This window comes from Typopeltis vanoorti, chromosome 6 (assembly GCF_054136105.1).
Source record: "Typopeltis vanoorti isolate ZY-2024b chromosome 6, IOZ_Tvanoo_1.0, whole genome shotgun sequence".
In the NCBI taxonomy this organism is placed as follows: domain Eukaryota; kingdom Metazoa; phylum Arthropoda; class Arachnida; order Uropygi; family Thelyphonidae; genus Typopeltis; species Typopeltis vanoorti.
Window position 1 is genome coordinate 113,974,880 of NC_143554.1, and position 17,652 is coordinate 113,992,531.

Here is a 17,652-nt window from a genome sequence, read left to right on the forward strand (position 1 = left end):
TAAAAAGTTATCGATCAAAAGAGGGAGAATTCCACTGAGACCAAAGTTGTCTGGGTTTTTTCAATATTCCAATTCTTCAAACAGTGTTGATGCTTTTTCCATATTAAAGAAAACAGATACTAAGGTACTTGTATTTTAAGAAATGCATCTCTAATGCTTCTGGCCAGACTAAATGATCAGTTATTGAATGATGAGAAATAAAGTTGTTTCTATCCAGAAACGATAAAAGACTAGAGTTAACCATTTTTTTTTCCAGAATTTTGCACAGTCAGATGGTCAGAGCAACTGGATGATAGTTTACTTGGGATTTTGGATCCTTCACTGGCTTAGGAAAGGCAATAGCAATTTGCCAGGCATCTGGAAAACCATTTTCACAGAAAATTCAATAGAAAAGGTGAAACAGTTGATCCATGGTGGATGGCAATAGATGTTTTTCATCTCATAATGAATGTTATCTGGTTCAACAGCAATTGAACAACATTAAGCCAAGCAGCTTTCATTTTTTCTTTCATGCAAGCATCCATTTTGAGGGATACATTCTTCGAGCCTGAAACCATTGAACATGTTGTATTTTTCAGTATTACTTGAAGGAAAAAAAAGTATTTTTCTGCTTTAAATTTTTTGAATTCAGGGGACAGGGGGATAAAAGGATACTGATCATATTTTAGCAAAAATATCTCTGAGAGTGTCGGCAATAGCACATCCATTATATTCAAGGATGGAGAGCTGATGTATCTGACTTTCATTTTCCAGATTTTATTATTATTATTATTGCTGTTGTTCCGGGCAACTCCAAGGAGTCGACAGACTCATCGAGGGAGGCCCTAACATCATGTCAAGAACAACTATTCGACATTCACACAGTATCTATCATACCTTGCCTTGAACTCATTCATTTCACGGTCATAGCACCCACAACAGACTCTGGAAGCTTATTCCACTCATTCACTACTCTCCAAGTAAAAAACCTAGCTCTAACACCCTTGTCAACCACGCTCTTGTCCAGCTTCCATTCATGGCCCCTAGTCCTCCCATCACCAGTCATATTTTCAAAAATATCTTCTGGATCAATCTTATAGAAACCCTTCAGTAATTTGAATGTCTCAATCATATCACCCCTCCTTTGCCTATCGACCAATTTCTGCAACCCACAAATCTTCAACCTATTCTCATAAGGTTCATTCCACAGACCTGCTATCATCTTGGTCACTCGTCTCTGGATCCTCTCCACTTCCTCCCCATCACGAAGAAACTCTGGTGCCCATAACTGGGCACAGTAGTCCAGATGGGGTCTTATCAAGGCTCGATACAGAGGAACAACAACTTGTTTGTCTCTGCATGTTAAAGTATTTTTCAGAAGCCAAGTGATTTGGTGAGCTGTTTTAGTCACTTTTGCAATGTGTCCCTAAACTTCAATTCCCTATCCACCAACACTCCCAAATCCCTGGCCTCATTTTATCGTGACTTTATTGTTATTCACTCTTGTTATGAAAGATGTATATTGGATCCAGAATTCCTTCTGGTTCTAATGATGGATGTGTCTTGTTTGGGCTCAAGCACATTTGAAAGCAATGAAGTTGTTGTGGGGTATCTGAAAGATACTCCATGCTTTCTTCTGAACATCCTTGGCTGCTGTGCAATCATCATTCCATCACGACTTTAGGAAACTGACTAAAGGTTTTAGAAATTGCAGTTGTCACTGCTTGTCTGATATAATGTCACAAGGTTCACTGCATCACTGATTGAAGATGAGCTGTTAGAAAATCAAATTCTGACAAAGTGCAGAAAGTGGGCCAGTCAGCTTGCTCAATTTTTCATTGTGTTATCTGTGATGCAGCACACAATTGTCCATGTAAAAATGTGGTTATCACAGGGAAATTGTCACTTCCATATAAGCTGTTTTCAGTTTCCCAAGTGAAGAGTAGGGAAGGGGTGGTGAGCAGACAGTTAAAGTGATGGCAGTAAATGTTTGGGTAGGGATATGGAAGAAAGTGTTGCTTCCTACGTTCAAGAGGGAGAGACTGTTGTTAAGCATACACTCAACTATTCCTCTGATGCTTGTTCAGGCACTACCCCACCCTCATTTAAATTCCCCATTAAAAGGTGGTAAACTGCAATATGACATCAAAGTCATCCTGAAAGAAGAGGCAGCACACTGTTATTAGGGTGCTGACAGAGTTGGCCAGGCACAAGGAGTCATCATCCTTGTGTAAAGGTACATAAGGAGTCACCATCATTGTCCACAAGGATGGCGACTCCTTATGTACCTTACAAAGGATGGCTACATTTCATAGTGCCAAATCACTCGGTTTCAGATATGCTTCCTAAGGATAGGGACATGTTGGTTTATACTTCTGCAAGAGAGCCTTGATATCATCGATGTTTTGATGGAATCCGTAACAATTCCATTGTAGAAATGTTTTCATTGTTTCTTGCTGGTGGTATCATCGGACTTCCTACGCTGGGTGGTTTTGTTTTCATTAGCTTTTTTTTTTTTTTTTTTTTTTAACTTGTTGGTTACCAGTGCTCTTTCTTCATAAAAAAAAAAAAACTCCGATACATGAAATGATGGCTACATTTCCAGTGCAGGAAAATAAATTTCTTGGGACAACTATCTCAGACATCATGAAAGGATTGAGAGTTTTGGATCTCATCATATCAGAGGATGTAACTGCGAGTGGGAGTTTTGCACTTTTCTCCAGTTCGAATAGCTATAGCATGGAATGAGGAGTTGAGCACTAAGGAAATAAATGCAGCTTGGGAATTAACAATTACTTAACAGCATCAATGTGCACACATGTATCCTGAAGATCAAAAGGCTGAATTAAGGTGGGTGTAAAATGGATGATGAGGGGAGGGGATTAAGAATCAAATCTGAAAGACGGCATGGAGTACAAGATGAATAACAGTAATAATCAGTTTCATTAAAAGTATAAAGAGTAAGCCAAGAGTGACTTAGTAAGGAAAACAAAAGTGCAGTATGAGGAGAAATTAGAAAATCGGGCAAAGAAAAACCCTAGAGAGAGTTTTTTTTAGATATGTGGCAAATAGAAAGAAGAGTGATTATAAGATGATGTTAATGGATGAAAATGGTAGAATGGTAACTGCTGTACAACATTGCTGATATACACAGTGATCAATTTATAAGTGTTTCATCCTCATCAGGGTGAAATGATGAGAAACCAAGTATAGAGGACATATCAGAGGATGGCTTAATTGTGAGTGAGCAGGAGGCATGAGGAAATAAACTTAATGTCAATAAGGCAGTATGATTTGATGACATATCACCACACATCCTAAGGGAATGTTCCATGGAATTGGCAGTAGCATTGGCATGACTGTTTAATAAGCCATGCAACAGCACAGGTTCCAAAAAGAGTGGAAAGATGGTGAAATTATTCCACTGCATAAAGGTGGTGACTAAAAAAGCTGTGGCTACAAATTATAGGCCAATCTATATATCTAGAGTTGTCACCAAGGTACTAGAGAGTTATAGTGGTGAATAGTAGGATACAGAAATGGTGTGATAAGAGCAGTATTCTCTATGGTTGTCAGCATGGGTTTGTTAAAGGGAGATCATGTTTTACTAACTTTTGTACTATAACAAGGTGACAAATGTCTTGGACAAGGGAGATGCATATACAGAACTTTGATTTTACAAAGGCTCTTGATAGACTGCCACATGACAAGCTGTTAAATAAACTGAAACAGATGGGATTGGATTGTTTCAATTTGTATATTAATGATATTGGGATTGTTACTGATATTTCTCATCTCATCTTCTTTTTACACCCTTTTACCTTGCGATGTCAAGGTTTTTTTTTTTTTTTAATTATCGGATCTCAAACCGTTCACAGGATAAGGTAGTCGAGCCCTACGCCCTGGTGTATCCTATGTCCTGTAGTGTTGAGTTCTCAAGGCTGGTTTGCCTGCTTTGTGGGATGAAAAACCCCAGGATAAACTGGGTAAAAAACCCTACTGTAAATGCCAAGGACTGGCTAACTTTGCTATGGCTGAGGAAGATCCTTCAGGTCCTCACGTCACCGACGGGAGTCAAACCTAGGATACTCCTTCCCTAGGCACATGGTTGCAAAGCACACAGCCACTAGGCTAACCGTGCGGATGATTTTACTGTGACTGATATTGGCATCCCATAATTCAGAAGGCCTAGTCAGAGGGTTGAATTCCAGATGATTGAAACAGAGCTCTCATAGTACCCATCTATAAAAAGGGAAATAAACCTGAATGCAAGAGGTATTTCCCTACGGAGTGTTTGTGGTAAGATTTATGCAAGTATACTTGAGAAAAAGCTTAATAAAAAAATTAAAAAAATAAAAAAAAATTTTAAAAAATCGCAGAAAGGAAGTTTAGTGAAGAACAAGCTGGATTCAGGCCATATACACGTTGTCAGGATCAGATTTTCACTTTAAGATAAATATTTGAGAAATCTTGGGAATATAACAAGATTTGTATTTAAATTTTGTTGATCTGGACAAGATGCCAAGAAAGCTCTTCAAAACGCTACAGTTACTTGGTGTAAATGGGACATAATATCAAGCAAATACATAGTCTATGTAAGCTGTAAGTCAGCAGTTAGACTTGAAGGAGGTACAGGAAGATGGTTTGAGGTAAACTTAGGTGTGCAACAAGGGTGCACATTATCTCCATGTTATTCATTATCTATATGGATCACATTATGAAGGAAAGCGAATCTGATATCAAAATTAGTGATGTTAATCTTAGCTTTTTACTTTATGCGGATGATGTTATACTTTTGAATAAATCCAGTACAATTCTGCAAGATTCGCTGACTAAACTGAATAATTGTTGTAATAAATTCATTATGAAAATCAGCAATAAAATGATAAAGACAATGAAAATAGGCACAAACATTAAAAATATCAACTGTATCCTGAATAATGAACCTATAGAACAAGTAAAACATTTCAGATATTTAGGCACAATTTTTAGTGAAGATGGTAAATTGAATATGGAAATAGACAATAGAATTAGTAAAGCTGGTATGGTAAGAAGTCAGCTGAATAAATTTATATGGAATAAGAAAGAAATCAATCAAAACATTAATTGGCTGAATTCAAACCAATTTTAACTTAGATCCGTGTTGGAAAAATAAAACACTCGATCAATGACTGGAGACCTCTGATATGAGAGGTCTCCAGTCCACTAATATTTCTGAGAAAGATTACAGGAGTGGACTGGATTTGGTAATCTGTTAGTGGAGTGAACAGATAACATCAATTGCAGTATCACATTAAAGATGGAGATATTAGGGAAAAAACTTTCTATTGTTAGCATTCAGGAATATGTCAGTAGAGCTAATCTCAGGTGGTATAGTCACTTATACAGAATGGGAGGAAAGATTAGCAAAACAAGTGTTATTTGCCAGGTTGTCAGGGAAAAGACCTGGAGGAAGACCAAGATGCAGATGAATTGATACAGTAAAAATTGCCTAAAAGACAGAAATATAATATCTGATAATGTTGAAGTCTTGACAGATAACAGATTAATTTGGAGAAAAATTGATCGAAAGTTAGTAATGGCACGACTTTTTCATGTGGAACTATCATAATTATCCTGTACCCCCCCCCTCTACATGAATCTCACCTGAAAGGAATTTCTTACTGATTTTGGAGATGCTGCCAACTCTTGGATGAAGAAGGGTGACATCCTGAGTGGATATTCTTCAGTAAATGGTATTAAAAAGGCTGGTACATTTATTTTTGTCTGATTTTTTTTTGTTTGTTTATTTTGTTCTCATTTGATGTTTCTATGGTTTCTGGACATAGATAAGGCTTGTGGGGGGGGGGTCCCTGATAAACAATAGAATGAAACAATTCTCAAAGAGAGCTTGAATCAGTGCCAGAGAGAGTGGACATCCACATACGGATGCCCACTCTCTGGCAAGGACTCATCTGGTTCTTTTTTTACGTTACACAGGAATAAATTGGTTGCTTCACAAAAATAGGCCATTATTAAATGGAATGATAAACTGATTAGCATGGACCAGAACTGAATGCAACTGATAAATTTTAGTAGAGATCTTAACAATAGAAATAAGCACTATAGATTTCATTTAAAAAAAAATACAAAGATGACTAACTCATGATCAGTTTATGATATACAACCTTTTAAAATAAAGGTATGTATACACACACACACACACACACACACACAAATACAAGACAGGTATGTTTTGTTAAAACAGATGCATACCAAGAATTCTGAAAGAAACCTAAGAGTTAAATACTAAGATTAAAAGAAAAAAAAACTGATAAAATTATACATGAAAAAAATTAAATATGTGTTACCATTACTTACTGGATCAGATTCATCCATTTTAAATGTCATTTTATTAACAGTATCACCAACTCTATTAAAAAGCCTCATCATTCCAGCTCCACTTAAAGCAGAGGTATTAGTGGCTTTAGGCAGATCTGCTTCCATTTCAAGAAATTCACGAAAATCTGGATCCATTCGAAGAACAGGATGCGATGAAGTACGATTTAAGTAACGTTCCAAAGCAGCACGTCTCTTCTCAATAAACTCTGCAGATGTTACTGTCTCATCTTTTGACATTTTTATCTTTGTCATGCCTAGAAACAGATTACTAACAAATCAATCCTTGCAGGATTTAAGAGCAAAACATTATAAAGCTTTACTATGTTGAAGTCAAAAAATTGGAAGGATTCTTAGGTAATTCTAAATAAAAAATATTACAAAATATGCTTATGAATATTTAATGTGCACTTATGAAAGTTCTCTGCATCATAAATGTGAATGTAAATTCTTTGAATTAGTTTACAAAATAAAAGTATTTTATTTGTAGTATCTTATCACTGTTAACTTAATTTCCGTTTCAAATTTATATAAAATTATTTAATATGAATATGTCATTTACATCTGGAAGATTTGGATATACATACTATGGAAAATTAAATATCTATGCTTCAGCTATATGTTTCTCCTTACTCTTAATTCACTTTTTTTTCCATTAAGAATAAGGAGAAACAAATGAAAACTTTAATATATTTTCAAATCTGCCATGTCTTTATAAAAGACATTTCAGTTCCCAACTAGATATATTGTAGTATCAATAATACAGTACACTAACTAAAGCAAACCTGCAGAACTGAAGAAAATTTTGTTACAGATGTTTAATGTTTTTTCCTTTAAAATAATACTGCTGCAATAGGAGCTAGATTTTTTTTCTTCTGTATTTGGTTATAGTAAGAGCTGACTGCATAAAATATATGCATAAAGCAACTATATGCATTGCTCAAGTATACACAATATCTCTTAAATGAGTTAACAGTATGATAATGCTTCAACAATCTGATCTTAACTTAAATAACCAAGCTAGTTAACTTTCAGTTAACTAGTTGAACTCCTAGAACAGCATTATGTAATCATACAATCAGTATTATAATGTTAGTAATTGAAATAATTTAGCTTTGTGAAATTTCAGATGCTTGATAATATCTTAATCATGATTAAAGTTAAAATTACATACAGAAACTGTCTTGGAAAAGCTGAATGCATACGTTCATATTGTATTCAATTACTCTGATTAAACAAAAGAAAGATTGATCAATGGAGTCTAGGTCTGCAGCTAGTCATTTCTATGAAAACTGCTGTATGCATCACTGTTGTGTGATGCATATAGCCCTTAGCACATAGCCAAAGAAATAATAACTGAGTTTCCAAAAATTGAGCAGAGAGCTCATAGAATACAGCTCTCTCATCAATTTTTGGAAACTTTCAAAGGTTTCTATTTTTTCTTTGGTTATGAAATAAAGATGAATCTTTCTCTTATTTCTGTTTACAGCTCTTTAGGTTTTGAAGCCTCATCTCTGATGAGGACCAACAGCTATCAGACAAGTGAAATCTGAAACTTTTTTCATCATCATCAAATTCCTGCCATGTACCCTCAAGGGGTGTACAGGATATGACAGTACTACATGAAAAAATTACATCATTACTAACTTCCTATCTACAATTTTCCTCCAAATCAGTCTGTTACTTGTCAAGACTCCAACATTATCAGATCTTATATTTCTATCGTCTAAGGCACTTTGAAACTTTTTTTAGGCTAAGAAATAAGATGGATGTTTAATGTCTCCCCATTCCTATCCATATTGCATTTATTTCTCAAATAAACAATAAATAAAAATATTGACACATCTTTTATTTTAATTGCAGAATATAAAGAGAATTATGGATTTAATAACCAAAATGGATTCACAATAAATCTAGGAAATGGAATTTGTCAGCATTTCTAAGAGTAGCCTATGTATTAAATAGCCTTTCTTCATAAATATTTCTAGATTCTGAAAAAAAAAAAAAAAAAACTCTTTCGATGAATATGCTGATAGCTGGTGCCAAAAGAAATTGTACTGTGGAATGTATTTACTCATTAGCCTTGAAACTCCTCATTTTGAAGGATGCCTTGCTATTCACTGCATTCATTTCAACCATGTAAAGATTTTGCCTATTTGTAATCTACATCTTTTTTTTTTTTCTAGATTATTCAATTATAAATATGAATTATAAAATTGTTTATATTATGCAGTATTACAATTTGTTTTAAATTATTGAAAAATAGCAGTTTTGGATATAAAAAAAAAAGCAATATTTGGAAGTAAGTTTCACATTTAAAATTTGAATGTGAAATCAAAAATATGCAAACAAAATATCTGGGTAATACAGAAAAAAGGAAGTACACACACCTATGATAAATCATGCAAAAATGTAAGTAGCAATGAATTTGTAAAACTAAACAATGAAACTAAAATATCAAACTACAAAATCTAACACATACACAAGGGGAGGGGGAGCTGAAAAGTTCTGATAAACACCTAGAACAAAAAATTATATTACAGCAACTTCTTATATATCCTAAAAGAAAAGAACAAATCATAATTTGATGAAACATGGGAGTTAAAGGGTTTTAAGATATGTTTTCTTTCTTTTTTGTGGTTATATCACAGCTGCTTTAATATTATTGTTCTAGTTGTTTATGAGAACTTCAGCCCCCAACCTCATGTGTGTGTGTGTGTGTGTGTGTGTGTGTGTGTGTGTGTGGTTTGATTTTAAATTTCATTGTTTAGTTTTACTAATTCACTGCTATTCTTACATTTTTATTATACATAGGTGTGTACTTCCTTTTCTTCTGTATCATCCAGATATTTTGTTTGCATATTTTATATTTTGTACATTTCAAATCTGCAAATAAATCTTAGAACTTCCAAATATTGCTTTTGGTTATTTATGGCCAAAACTACTATTTTTCATTAATTTAAAATAAATTGTAATGTTACATAATATAAACAACATGTGTGGTTGGAGAACTAAGTGGTAGAGGAGATGGTGAGATGTGTGTAGCAGAATAGAGTGCCCTCCCACAATGAGTCCTTGGACTCCTTGCAGGTGTCATGTAAAAATAATAGTATGAACTAAATTAAGAACAGCAATGAAAGTTCTTATTGCAAACAAGCCTTTGTGTGTGGTTGCACAAAATAAGAGGAGACTTTTCCAGAATGGTTCATTTGTTATGACTCATGCAACAAATTTTTCTGCTTCACCCAGCCAATTACCAAATATTTGCACTGATTCAGATGAATCTGAATATTTGATAAAACACACCGAATCACCCAAATACAAAGCAAATTCAGCACATCCCTAATAATAAACAAAATATAACAGTGGGAAAAAAAAAATAAACTGTCATACAAAACAAATTTATAATTAATTTACACTGACAAAAACCAGACAAACTAACAAACTTTTACTTTAATAAATTTAATAGCAGCAAATTCATCAATAAAATGAATAAGAGGAACTTGCTAATCTCACTGGATGATTTAAAAATCTGGTTCGTTGCTCATCATCATCATCAAATTCCTGCTATGTACCCTCAAGGGGTTTACAGGATATGATAGTACTATATGAAAAATTTACATCATTACTAACTTCCTGTCTACAATTTTCCTTCAAATCAGTCTGTTACTTATCAAGACTCCAACATTATCAGATCTTATATTACTATCATCTAAGGCACTTTTCATTCACATGAAAACCGGAGAAAAGGATATCCTTGAAGTATGGAGTAATTACTTCAAAAAATTGCTAAATGAAACAAGCAGTGATAACACAGTGGCAAAAAAACTAACCAGGCATGCAGTCAGGAATACATACTTGAAGTAGAAAAAGCTATCAAAAGCCTGAAATGTGGAAAGGCCGCAGGAGTAGATGATATTCGGCCAGAAGTGCTCAAGTATGAAGGTATAAAAGTCTTACAGTGGCTGCACTGTATAGTGCAGAAGGCCTGGAGTAGAGCTCTCATAGTACCCATATAAAAATGGGAAATAAAACTGAATGTGAGAATTACACAGGTATTTCTTTACTGAGTGTTCCTGGTAAGATATATGCAAATATATATGAGAGGGCGCAAGGGTTGCTGAAGCACACGGCTCTGGATTTTAGCTGTTGTTAAAAAAACTTTTATAAAAAGTGTATAGTGTGAATTCTTTTGTGTGAAGTATGGTGGTATAGTGTGAAGTATGGTGGTATAAGAGTCTTACAGTGGCTGCACTGCATAGTTCAGGAGGCCTGGACAGAGAGACGAATTCCCGATGATTGGAGTAGAGCTCTCATAGTACCCATATATAAAAAGGGAAATAAAACTGCATGTGAGAATTACAGAGGTATTTCCCTACTGAGTGTTCCTGGCAAGATCTATGCAAGTATACTTGAGAAACGGTTGAGAAGAATTGTGGAAGAAAAGCTTGGTGAAGAACAAGCTGGATTCAGGCCAAATAGAGGCTGTCAGGATCAGATCTTCACTTTACGACAAATAGTCGAGAAAGCATGGGAATATAACAAAGATCTGTATTTAAGTTTTGTCGATTTGGAAAAGGCACATATGACAAGGTGCCAAGAGAGAAGCTGTTCAATACGCTGCAGTTATATGCTGTCAATGGGGCATTATATCAAGCAATACTTAGTCTTTATTTGAGTTGTAAGTCAGCAGTTAGAATTGAAGGAAGTACAGGAAGATGGTTTAATGTTAAATCTGGTGTGAGACAAGGATGTACATTATCCCCTCTGTTATTCATTATCTATATGGATCACATTATGAAGGAAAATAGTATTAAACATGATATCAGAATTGGAGATGTTAATGTCGGCTCTTTGCTTTATGCGGATGATGTTATACTTCTAAATAAATCCACTACAAGTCTACAAGATTCTCTGACTAAATTGAATAGCTGTTGTAATAAATATGGTATGAAGGTCAGCAATAAAAAGACAAAGACAATGAAAATAGGCAGAATCATTGAAAATATCAGCTACATTGTGAATGGAGAACCTATAGAACAAGTAAAACATTTCAGTTACTTAGGCACGATTTTTAGTGAAGATGGTAAATTAAATATGGAAATAGACAATAGAATCAAAAGCTGATATGGTAGGAAGTCAACTGAATAAATTTATATGGAATAAGAGAAATTAGTCAAAGTATTAAATTAGCTGTATACAAGACAGTGTTCAAACCAATTTTAACTTATGGATCTGATAGCTGGGTCAGAAGTAAAACACTTGACAAAAGACTAGAGACCGCAGATATGAGAATCCTGATAAAGATTAGGGGCGTGAACAGATGGCATAAATGGCAATATCATATTAAAAACGAGGATATTAGGAAAGAACTTGACATTGTCAGCATCCAGGAATGCGTTAGCAGAGCTTATCTCAGGTGATATTGTCTCTTAAACAGAATGGGCAAGGAAAGATTAGTCAAATAAGTGTTCTCTGCCAGGTTGGCAGGAAAAAGACCCAGAGGAAGACCAAGATATAGGTGGATTGAGATGGTAAAAAGTGCCTTAGAAGATTGATATATAAATATAAGTCTGACAATGTTGTAGCTTTGATAGGTAACAGATTGATTTGGGAGAAAATTGTAGGTAGGAAGTTAGTAATGATGTAAATTTTTCATGTAGTACTATCATATCCTGTACACCCCTTGAGGGTAAATGTCAGGAATTTGATGATGATGATGATGATTAGTAGTGTGATAGGAGAGAATGAAGAAAAAAAAATATGAATGAGAAAATAATAGTCGATAGTGTGGAAGGCATGAGTGATTGAAAGTTTCGGAGGTGGTGTTGTTTGGGAGAATGAATTTCAATTAAGAGTGACTGACTTGCAGAGAGAGATAGATGAGCTGAAAGAGGAGGTGGAATGTCTTGTGAATGAGATGAGAAGTATGAAAGATGAGATTAGGAGAATGGAAGAGATAAATGCAAGGAGAATCAGAGTAGGAGGGAGAGAGAGTTTTTGGAATGAGAGGAGAGAATGGAAACAATAGGAGAGAGAGAGAGAGGTATGGGAATGCTAGTAGAGAATAGAAACAGTAGGAGAGAGGGAATGAGATAGAGGTATGGTAATGCTAGAAGAGGAGAGAATGGAAACAGTAGGGGGGGGGAGAGAGAGAGAGAGAGAGAGAGAGAAGGAGAGAGAGGTATGGGAATGCTAGAAGAGAGAACAGTAGGAGAGAGAGAATGATAGAGAGGTATGGGAATGTTAGAAGAGGAGAGAATAGAAGCAGTACAAGAGGAATGAGAGAGAGTTATGGGAATGATAGAGGGGAGAATGAAAACAGTCAGAAAGAGGAAATGAGAAGAATGCGAGGGAGTGCTGGAACCAGGGACAGAGTGATGCAAGAACACCAGGTAAGTAGAGGAACACACAGAGAAAGGGTTAGAGGAGAGAGAGAGAGTGAGGGATGCAGGCAAGCAATCAAGGAACAGAGTGGTTAGAGGTGTGATGTATGGAGACTCGATGAACTCTGGTGTGCAAGATAGGATGCCAGAGGTGTGTTTGCCTGGAGGGATGATAGAAAATGTGGCTATGGCAATTAAGAGGGGTGAAAGGATGGATGAAATTCTGTGATTTCATCCATCCGTTTATTGATATAATTAAATAATTACATCAATAAAAGTCTTTTAGCATTTTTTTTTATTTAACTATTTGTCGATGTAAACTATAAATACATTATTTTCATTTTACGTCGATTTTAATATTTAATTCTTGAGAAAAAAAAGTAACCGGAATTAATACAGGATTTAGCACAATTTCATATATAAAAAAATTGACCGGCATATTTTATTAAAAATCAACCAATTAATCCCAAAATCCTAAATCAAATTATTTCAGTTTAAAAGTAAAAAAAAATCATAAAACTAATAATATTAAATTACATACACTTATGTTTTAAAAATGCATTTTTCTGTTTAAATTTGATTCACTATAAATTTACAATTCACACTTCACTCAGTGATTCACTAGACAGAGAGCAAATGAACTCTGGTCGCTGTTCACAAATCAGAAAAAGATGCACCAAAAACAGGAACATGTGCTGTATTGCTGCAATAAAACATGTGTTCTATGGCTACCCGGCTGTAGGCCAAAACAGACCAACCCATAATAAAATTTTAAGACAGAAAAAGCATCCCATGGTCGAGGGTGTAAGGTTACATATCTCGATCACTTTTACGATTATAATTAGTGGAGTTTTTTACTCGATCCCGGTGAGAGAGTTCTCCGTTGTCCCCCCCCCGTGGAAGCACATGACCGTATGATTGCATTTTTATCTATGTATGAAAGTTTTCAGAGTGTATAGCGCATCAGAGCTAATTTTAATTGGTTCAATGCAATTAATTGCAGGATGACTTTGAATACTTCTGCAGTGGGAGAACAATCTGTTTGTTTCAGGATTTATTAGAAAACAACAATGAAGGAGAATGCTATATTTGGTTGGTATATTTGAAATACTCAAAGATGAAAATATGTGAACCATCATTTATAAGACATGTAAGAATAAAAAAGAATAAGTGTGAGTAGAAATACTTTCATTAATGCTAAACGAATTATTAATAATTAACATTTGTGATATGTGTGTCCTATAAGTTGTTGGGTAGAGCGAATAGCATGAGCCTATAAAGTCTAGACATGAATAAGTGCATTTATGATGGCATAATTAAAAAAAAAAACAAAGAAAGAGAGAGAGAATATTGCAGGAATAAATATGGTTTGATGGAGCAGCCAATCATTTCGTAAAATTTGTTGCCCATGTTATGTGTATTTCTCTGGTTTGTGTATATTTCGCTCCGTTTTCCAATAATTTTCTTTTGTTTACTGAGACTTAGAGTACATAACATCCAATCATTATCAGAAATCCTACATTCCTTAGTTGTTTTTTTTAGTATCAGCAGTTTGTCTGTCTTATCAATCTCACATCTGCTGGTATTTTTTTGTAGATCAACAACGTTTCCGAAGACTAGAATAAAAATGCCTGTATACCGTTAAAAAACTTTGCAACCTCAACAGATACTATACTGCATAGCAAGAGAAACATTTCGGTTTTTTTCTCCTAAACAACCACTTTCAAATTTTCAGTTCCAGAAAACATGTGTAACAGCTGTTTGTAATACAGCCATCATACAAAAAGTGCTCAACTCATGACAAGTGACAATGTTCGATTGGATTGGTTGACACAATAACCAATCACAGAGACTAGGTGCTGGGTGAGCTCAAAATGTTAGCTCATCTAGCCACACCTTCTCAGCGATTTAAAAATACTATGACGCTAAGAATTTGACCAGCTGCGCCCTCTTTACATATTTTCAAAGGGCACAAAGGTGTATATGCATTTTGAAAGCATACCCAGGCTATTAACATGAATGTGACGCAATGTTTATGTATCGAAAAGTGCCTTCTTCATGAAGCACTAATGCTTCATTATCCTCATGAAAAGGGCAATGAAACATTAGTATATTGTGTTTAATTTTAGGAATCACGCAAAGCCTGCAAACAATTAGGGGAGTCTTTAACAAGAATAAATGCAAAAATATAATATCAGTGATACAGATATTTCTTGGATGAGCACCACACACCTAGCACACCCGGAATATTCGCCCCTGGTACCTAGATATTATTCATTGTGTTGTGAAGTTGTCAAGCAAGCAAGAATTCAACAACCTTCTCCCCTAATTAGTATCACAGTGTGGGTTTACATCAGCGTAAACGTTTTCCATCATTTGCTGTTTCCATAGTTTTCTAAACATGGTTGGGACCTTGTAAAAGCCCCTGGTGAATGTGAGATAGATTCATACTTAAGAGTATTCAATGTCAGAGCTCCACCATAGACACACATGGATGCCCACTAACCAAAAAGTAATAAATGCACTTTTAAATGAGAGGATGACAGGACAAACTAAGATGCCATATTGGTATTAAAGAAAACCTTGGACCCTGACCATGGACCATGGGGAACAAGACTACCTGAAACACCAGTGACCAATGCAAGCCCACTAGATGGATGATCCAAGCCATTCAGGGCCATATATCTTGCTAACGCGTATGTGTCGGAGGAGTTTCATGACAACAAATATTAATGTTTAAACATAAAGATTAACTAAGAACTAATTTAATTAGTCTTAGAAACTTACCAATAACACTTTTTTCTGGAGCAGGGGGCACTATCCTTCCCAAATGTAGATGCTTTTCAACAAGTTTGTCATGCAATCCTAAGAAGTCACTAAATCTTCTGGATACATTAAAATTCTTCTTTTTAAAATATGGTAGATTAGTCTTAGTGTTAACTTTATAAACAACATAAGCACCCATACCGTCTCCAACTTTTGAAGGACTAGTCACAATAATTGTCAAATACTGATCACCTTCTTCATCTACCTGTAATTAAATTCAAACATCATTTATATTTAATTAAATAATTTATATAATTTTAAATTATTCTCTTCAGTGATATATAATATCCATTCACCCCGGTTTTCCAGGTGGATAACATCTCCCAGCAAGAGACTATGATCGAATCTGATATTTGATGTAAATGTCAGTATTATAGACGATTTCCAGTGAATGGTACAAGGCCACCACTCTGCTTTGGAAGCTTGAATTAGCGTGAAAGAGTTGCATGTTGAGCCAGTCAAACATAATTTCCAAATTTTACTATTAATTCATAACCAATCTATAATACTAATGCACTATATATTGGCTTACAATCTTGTGAATGGGATTCATAAAAAAACTTCCATTAACAGGCCACTGGTTTCAACTTTTAATTTGGTAATTTTGCTTAGGGATATAATCTTTTGAAAGGGTCAGTCAAGGATGAAAACTAGATAATGGAGGGTAAGGGCAGACCTCCACATATCATACAAAGAGAATACAAATACTATTCCTTCTAAAACACTTTCAGTCTCTGTTAAGATGTCTGGTGCCTGGATGCTGAACACACTAGAATAAGCTAGCAATTTCAGTAGGAGAGAGGGAATGTTGTTGTCGAGTCCATTGAAGAGCTTCTAGATATGACCGTGAATCTGTAGAACTGCTTCTGCAATCTCTTGAACTTTGGTGGAGTAGAGCTTTTCTTCTAGGGTTACTGCAAATTTTCTGTAGAGCAGCAGCAATTGCTGGACAAGAATAAATATGGACAGGTGTTAGGTCAACTCCTGGATAGTTTTTGCATGTTTCATAGCTCCTAATACCGTCTGGCTGAATTTTTATGCCTTTAAAATGTTCCGTCCTTAGTCTGGTGATGATTGTGGTTATTTCTCTAGTTTCACTAATTTCACTGATTTTATTCTTCTTCTTGATAGTTTGTTTTACCAATCTTATTTTGGCGAGAGAGTTAGCATAAGTTAGTGATAGCAGGTCTAAATTTTGAGGTAAGTATCTTGCTTCTTTGACTAGTCTGTCTGCTCTTTCATTGCCTTCAATATTTACATGGGCTGGTATCCATTGCAGTGTGCAGTTCTTGTTTTTCAAATTTAATGTTGTTAGTAGTTCATGAATTTCCTGTGTGAGTTTTGTTTTTCCATTTTTTAATGCCTCAAATGCAGATCGTGTGTTGCTGTAGATGGTTATTCCTTCTGTAAATGTTTATTACTGGATTTGAGAGAGAGAATTTGAAAGCTGTTTGTATGGCTGTTAATTCACAAATGAAGTTTGAAGCTATTTTGCCAGCTGTGGTTTTGATTTGCATTTCCTCACCTCCAGGTAGAGTTAGACCCCCCCCCCCCGAACCTCCTTGGATTGAGAATGCTTCATCAGATGATCTATCAGTGGAGGTAATGACATAGTTTGGATTATTTAAGTGATGTATAGTGTCAAGTCCTTTTTTTTTTTTTTTGCTGTGAATCCTTTTTTGAACAAGATTCGAGGAGATTTAAGTTTATCATTGTGTTTTTTGGTAGAATAGTGAAAAAGAATGGCTCTTTGTTTATTTCAATGGATAGGTGCCCTAAGTCAATTTGTTTTCTAAAAAGGATGTGATGACGATCTCTTTAGTCTAGATTTTCTTGTCCAGGCATCGAAAGTCCTGAGCGAGATGTGATCCTGTTAGTGAATTTAACTGTGGAGAGTTTTCTTCTGTCTTCTAGTATGTGAAGCCCACACTCTTTTTGAGCTTTTAAATTATTTGAGGGTGAGACTGCACCTATAATTTTTGCTGCTCTTGATTGTACTCTGTCCAATTTTTCTTTTGAGCTAGCAGAAACTAAAGCCCAGATTGATGAGGCATATTCCATAGTGGGGCATATGAGTGTTGTA

The 17,652-nt window shown here is 35.1% G+C and overlaps 1 protein-coding gene across 1 annotated transcript in view; it reads right to left on the reverse strand.

The window, feature by feature from the left end:
• Snx1 (sorting nexin 1) overlaps positions 1-17,652 on the reverse strand; it is a 171,643-nt gene that overhangs the window by 115,178 nt on the left and 38,813 nt on the right. The window contains exons 4-5 of the mRNA XM_090393610.1: positions 15,531-15,774; positions 6,340-6,614 (exon numbers count right to left, since the gene is read on the reverse strand). Of these exons, the coding sequence (XP_090249736.1) occupies positions 6,340-6,614; positions 15,531-15,774 (519 nt within the window). The remainder of the gene's footprint in view (positions 1-6,339; positions 6,615-15,530; positions 15,775-17,652) is intronic.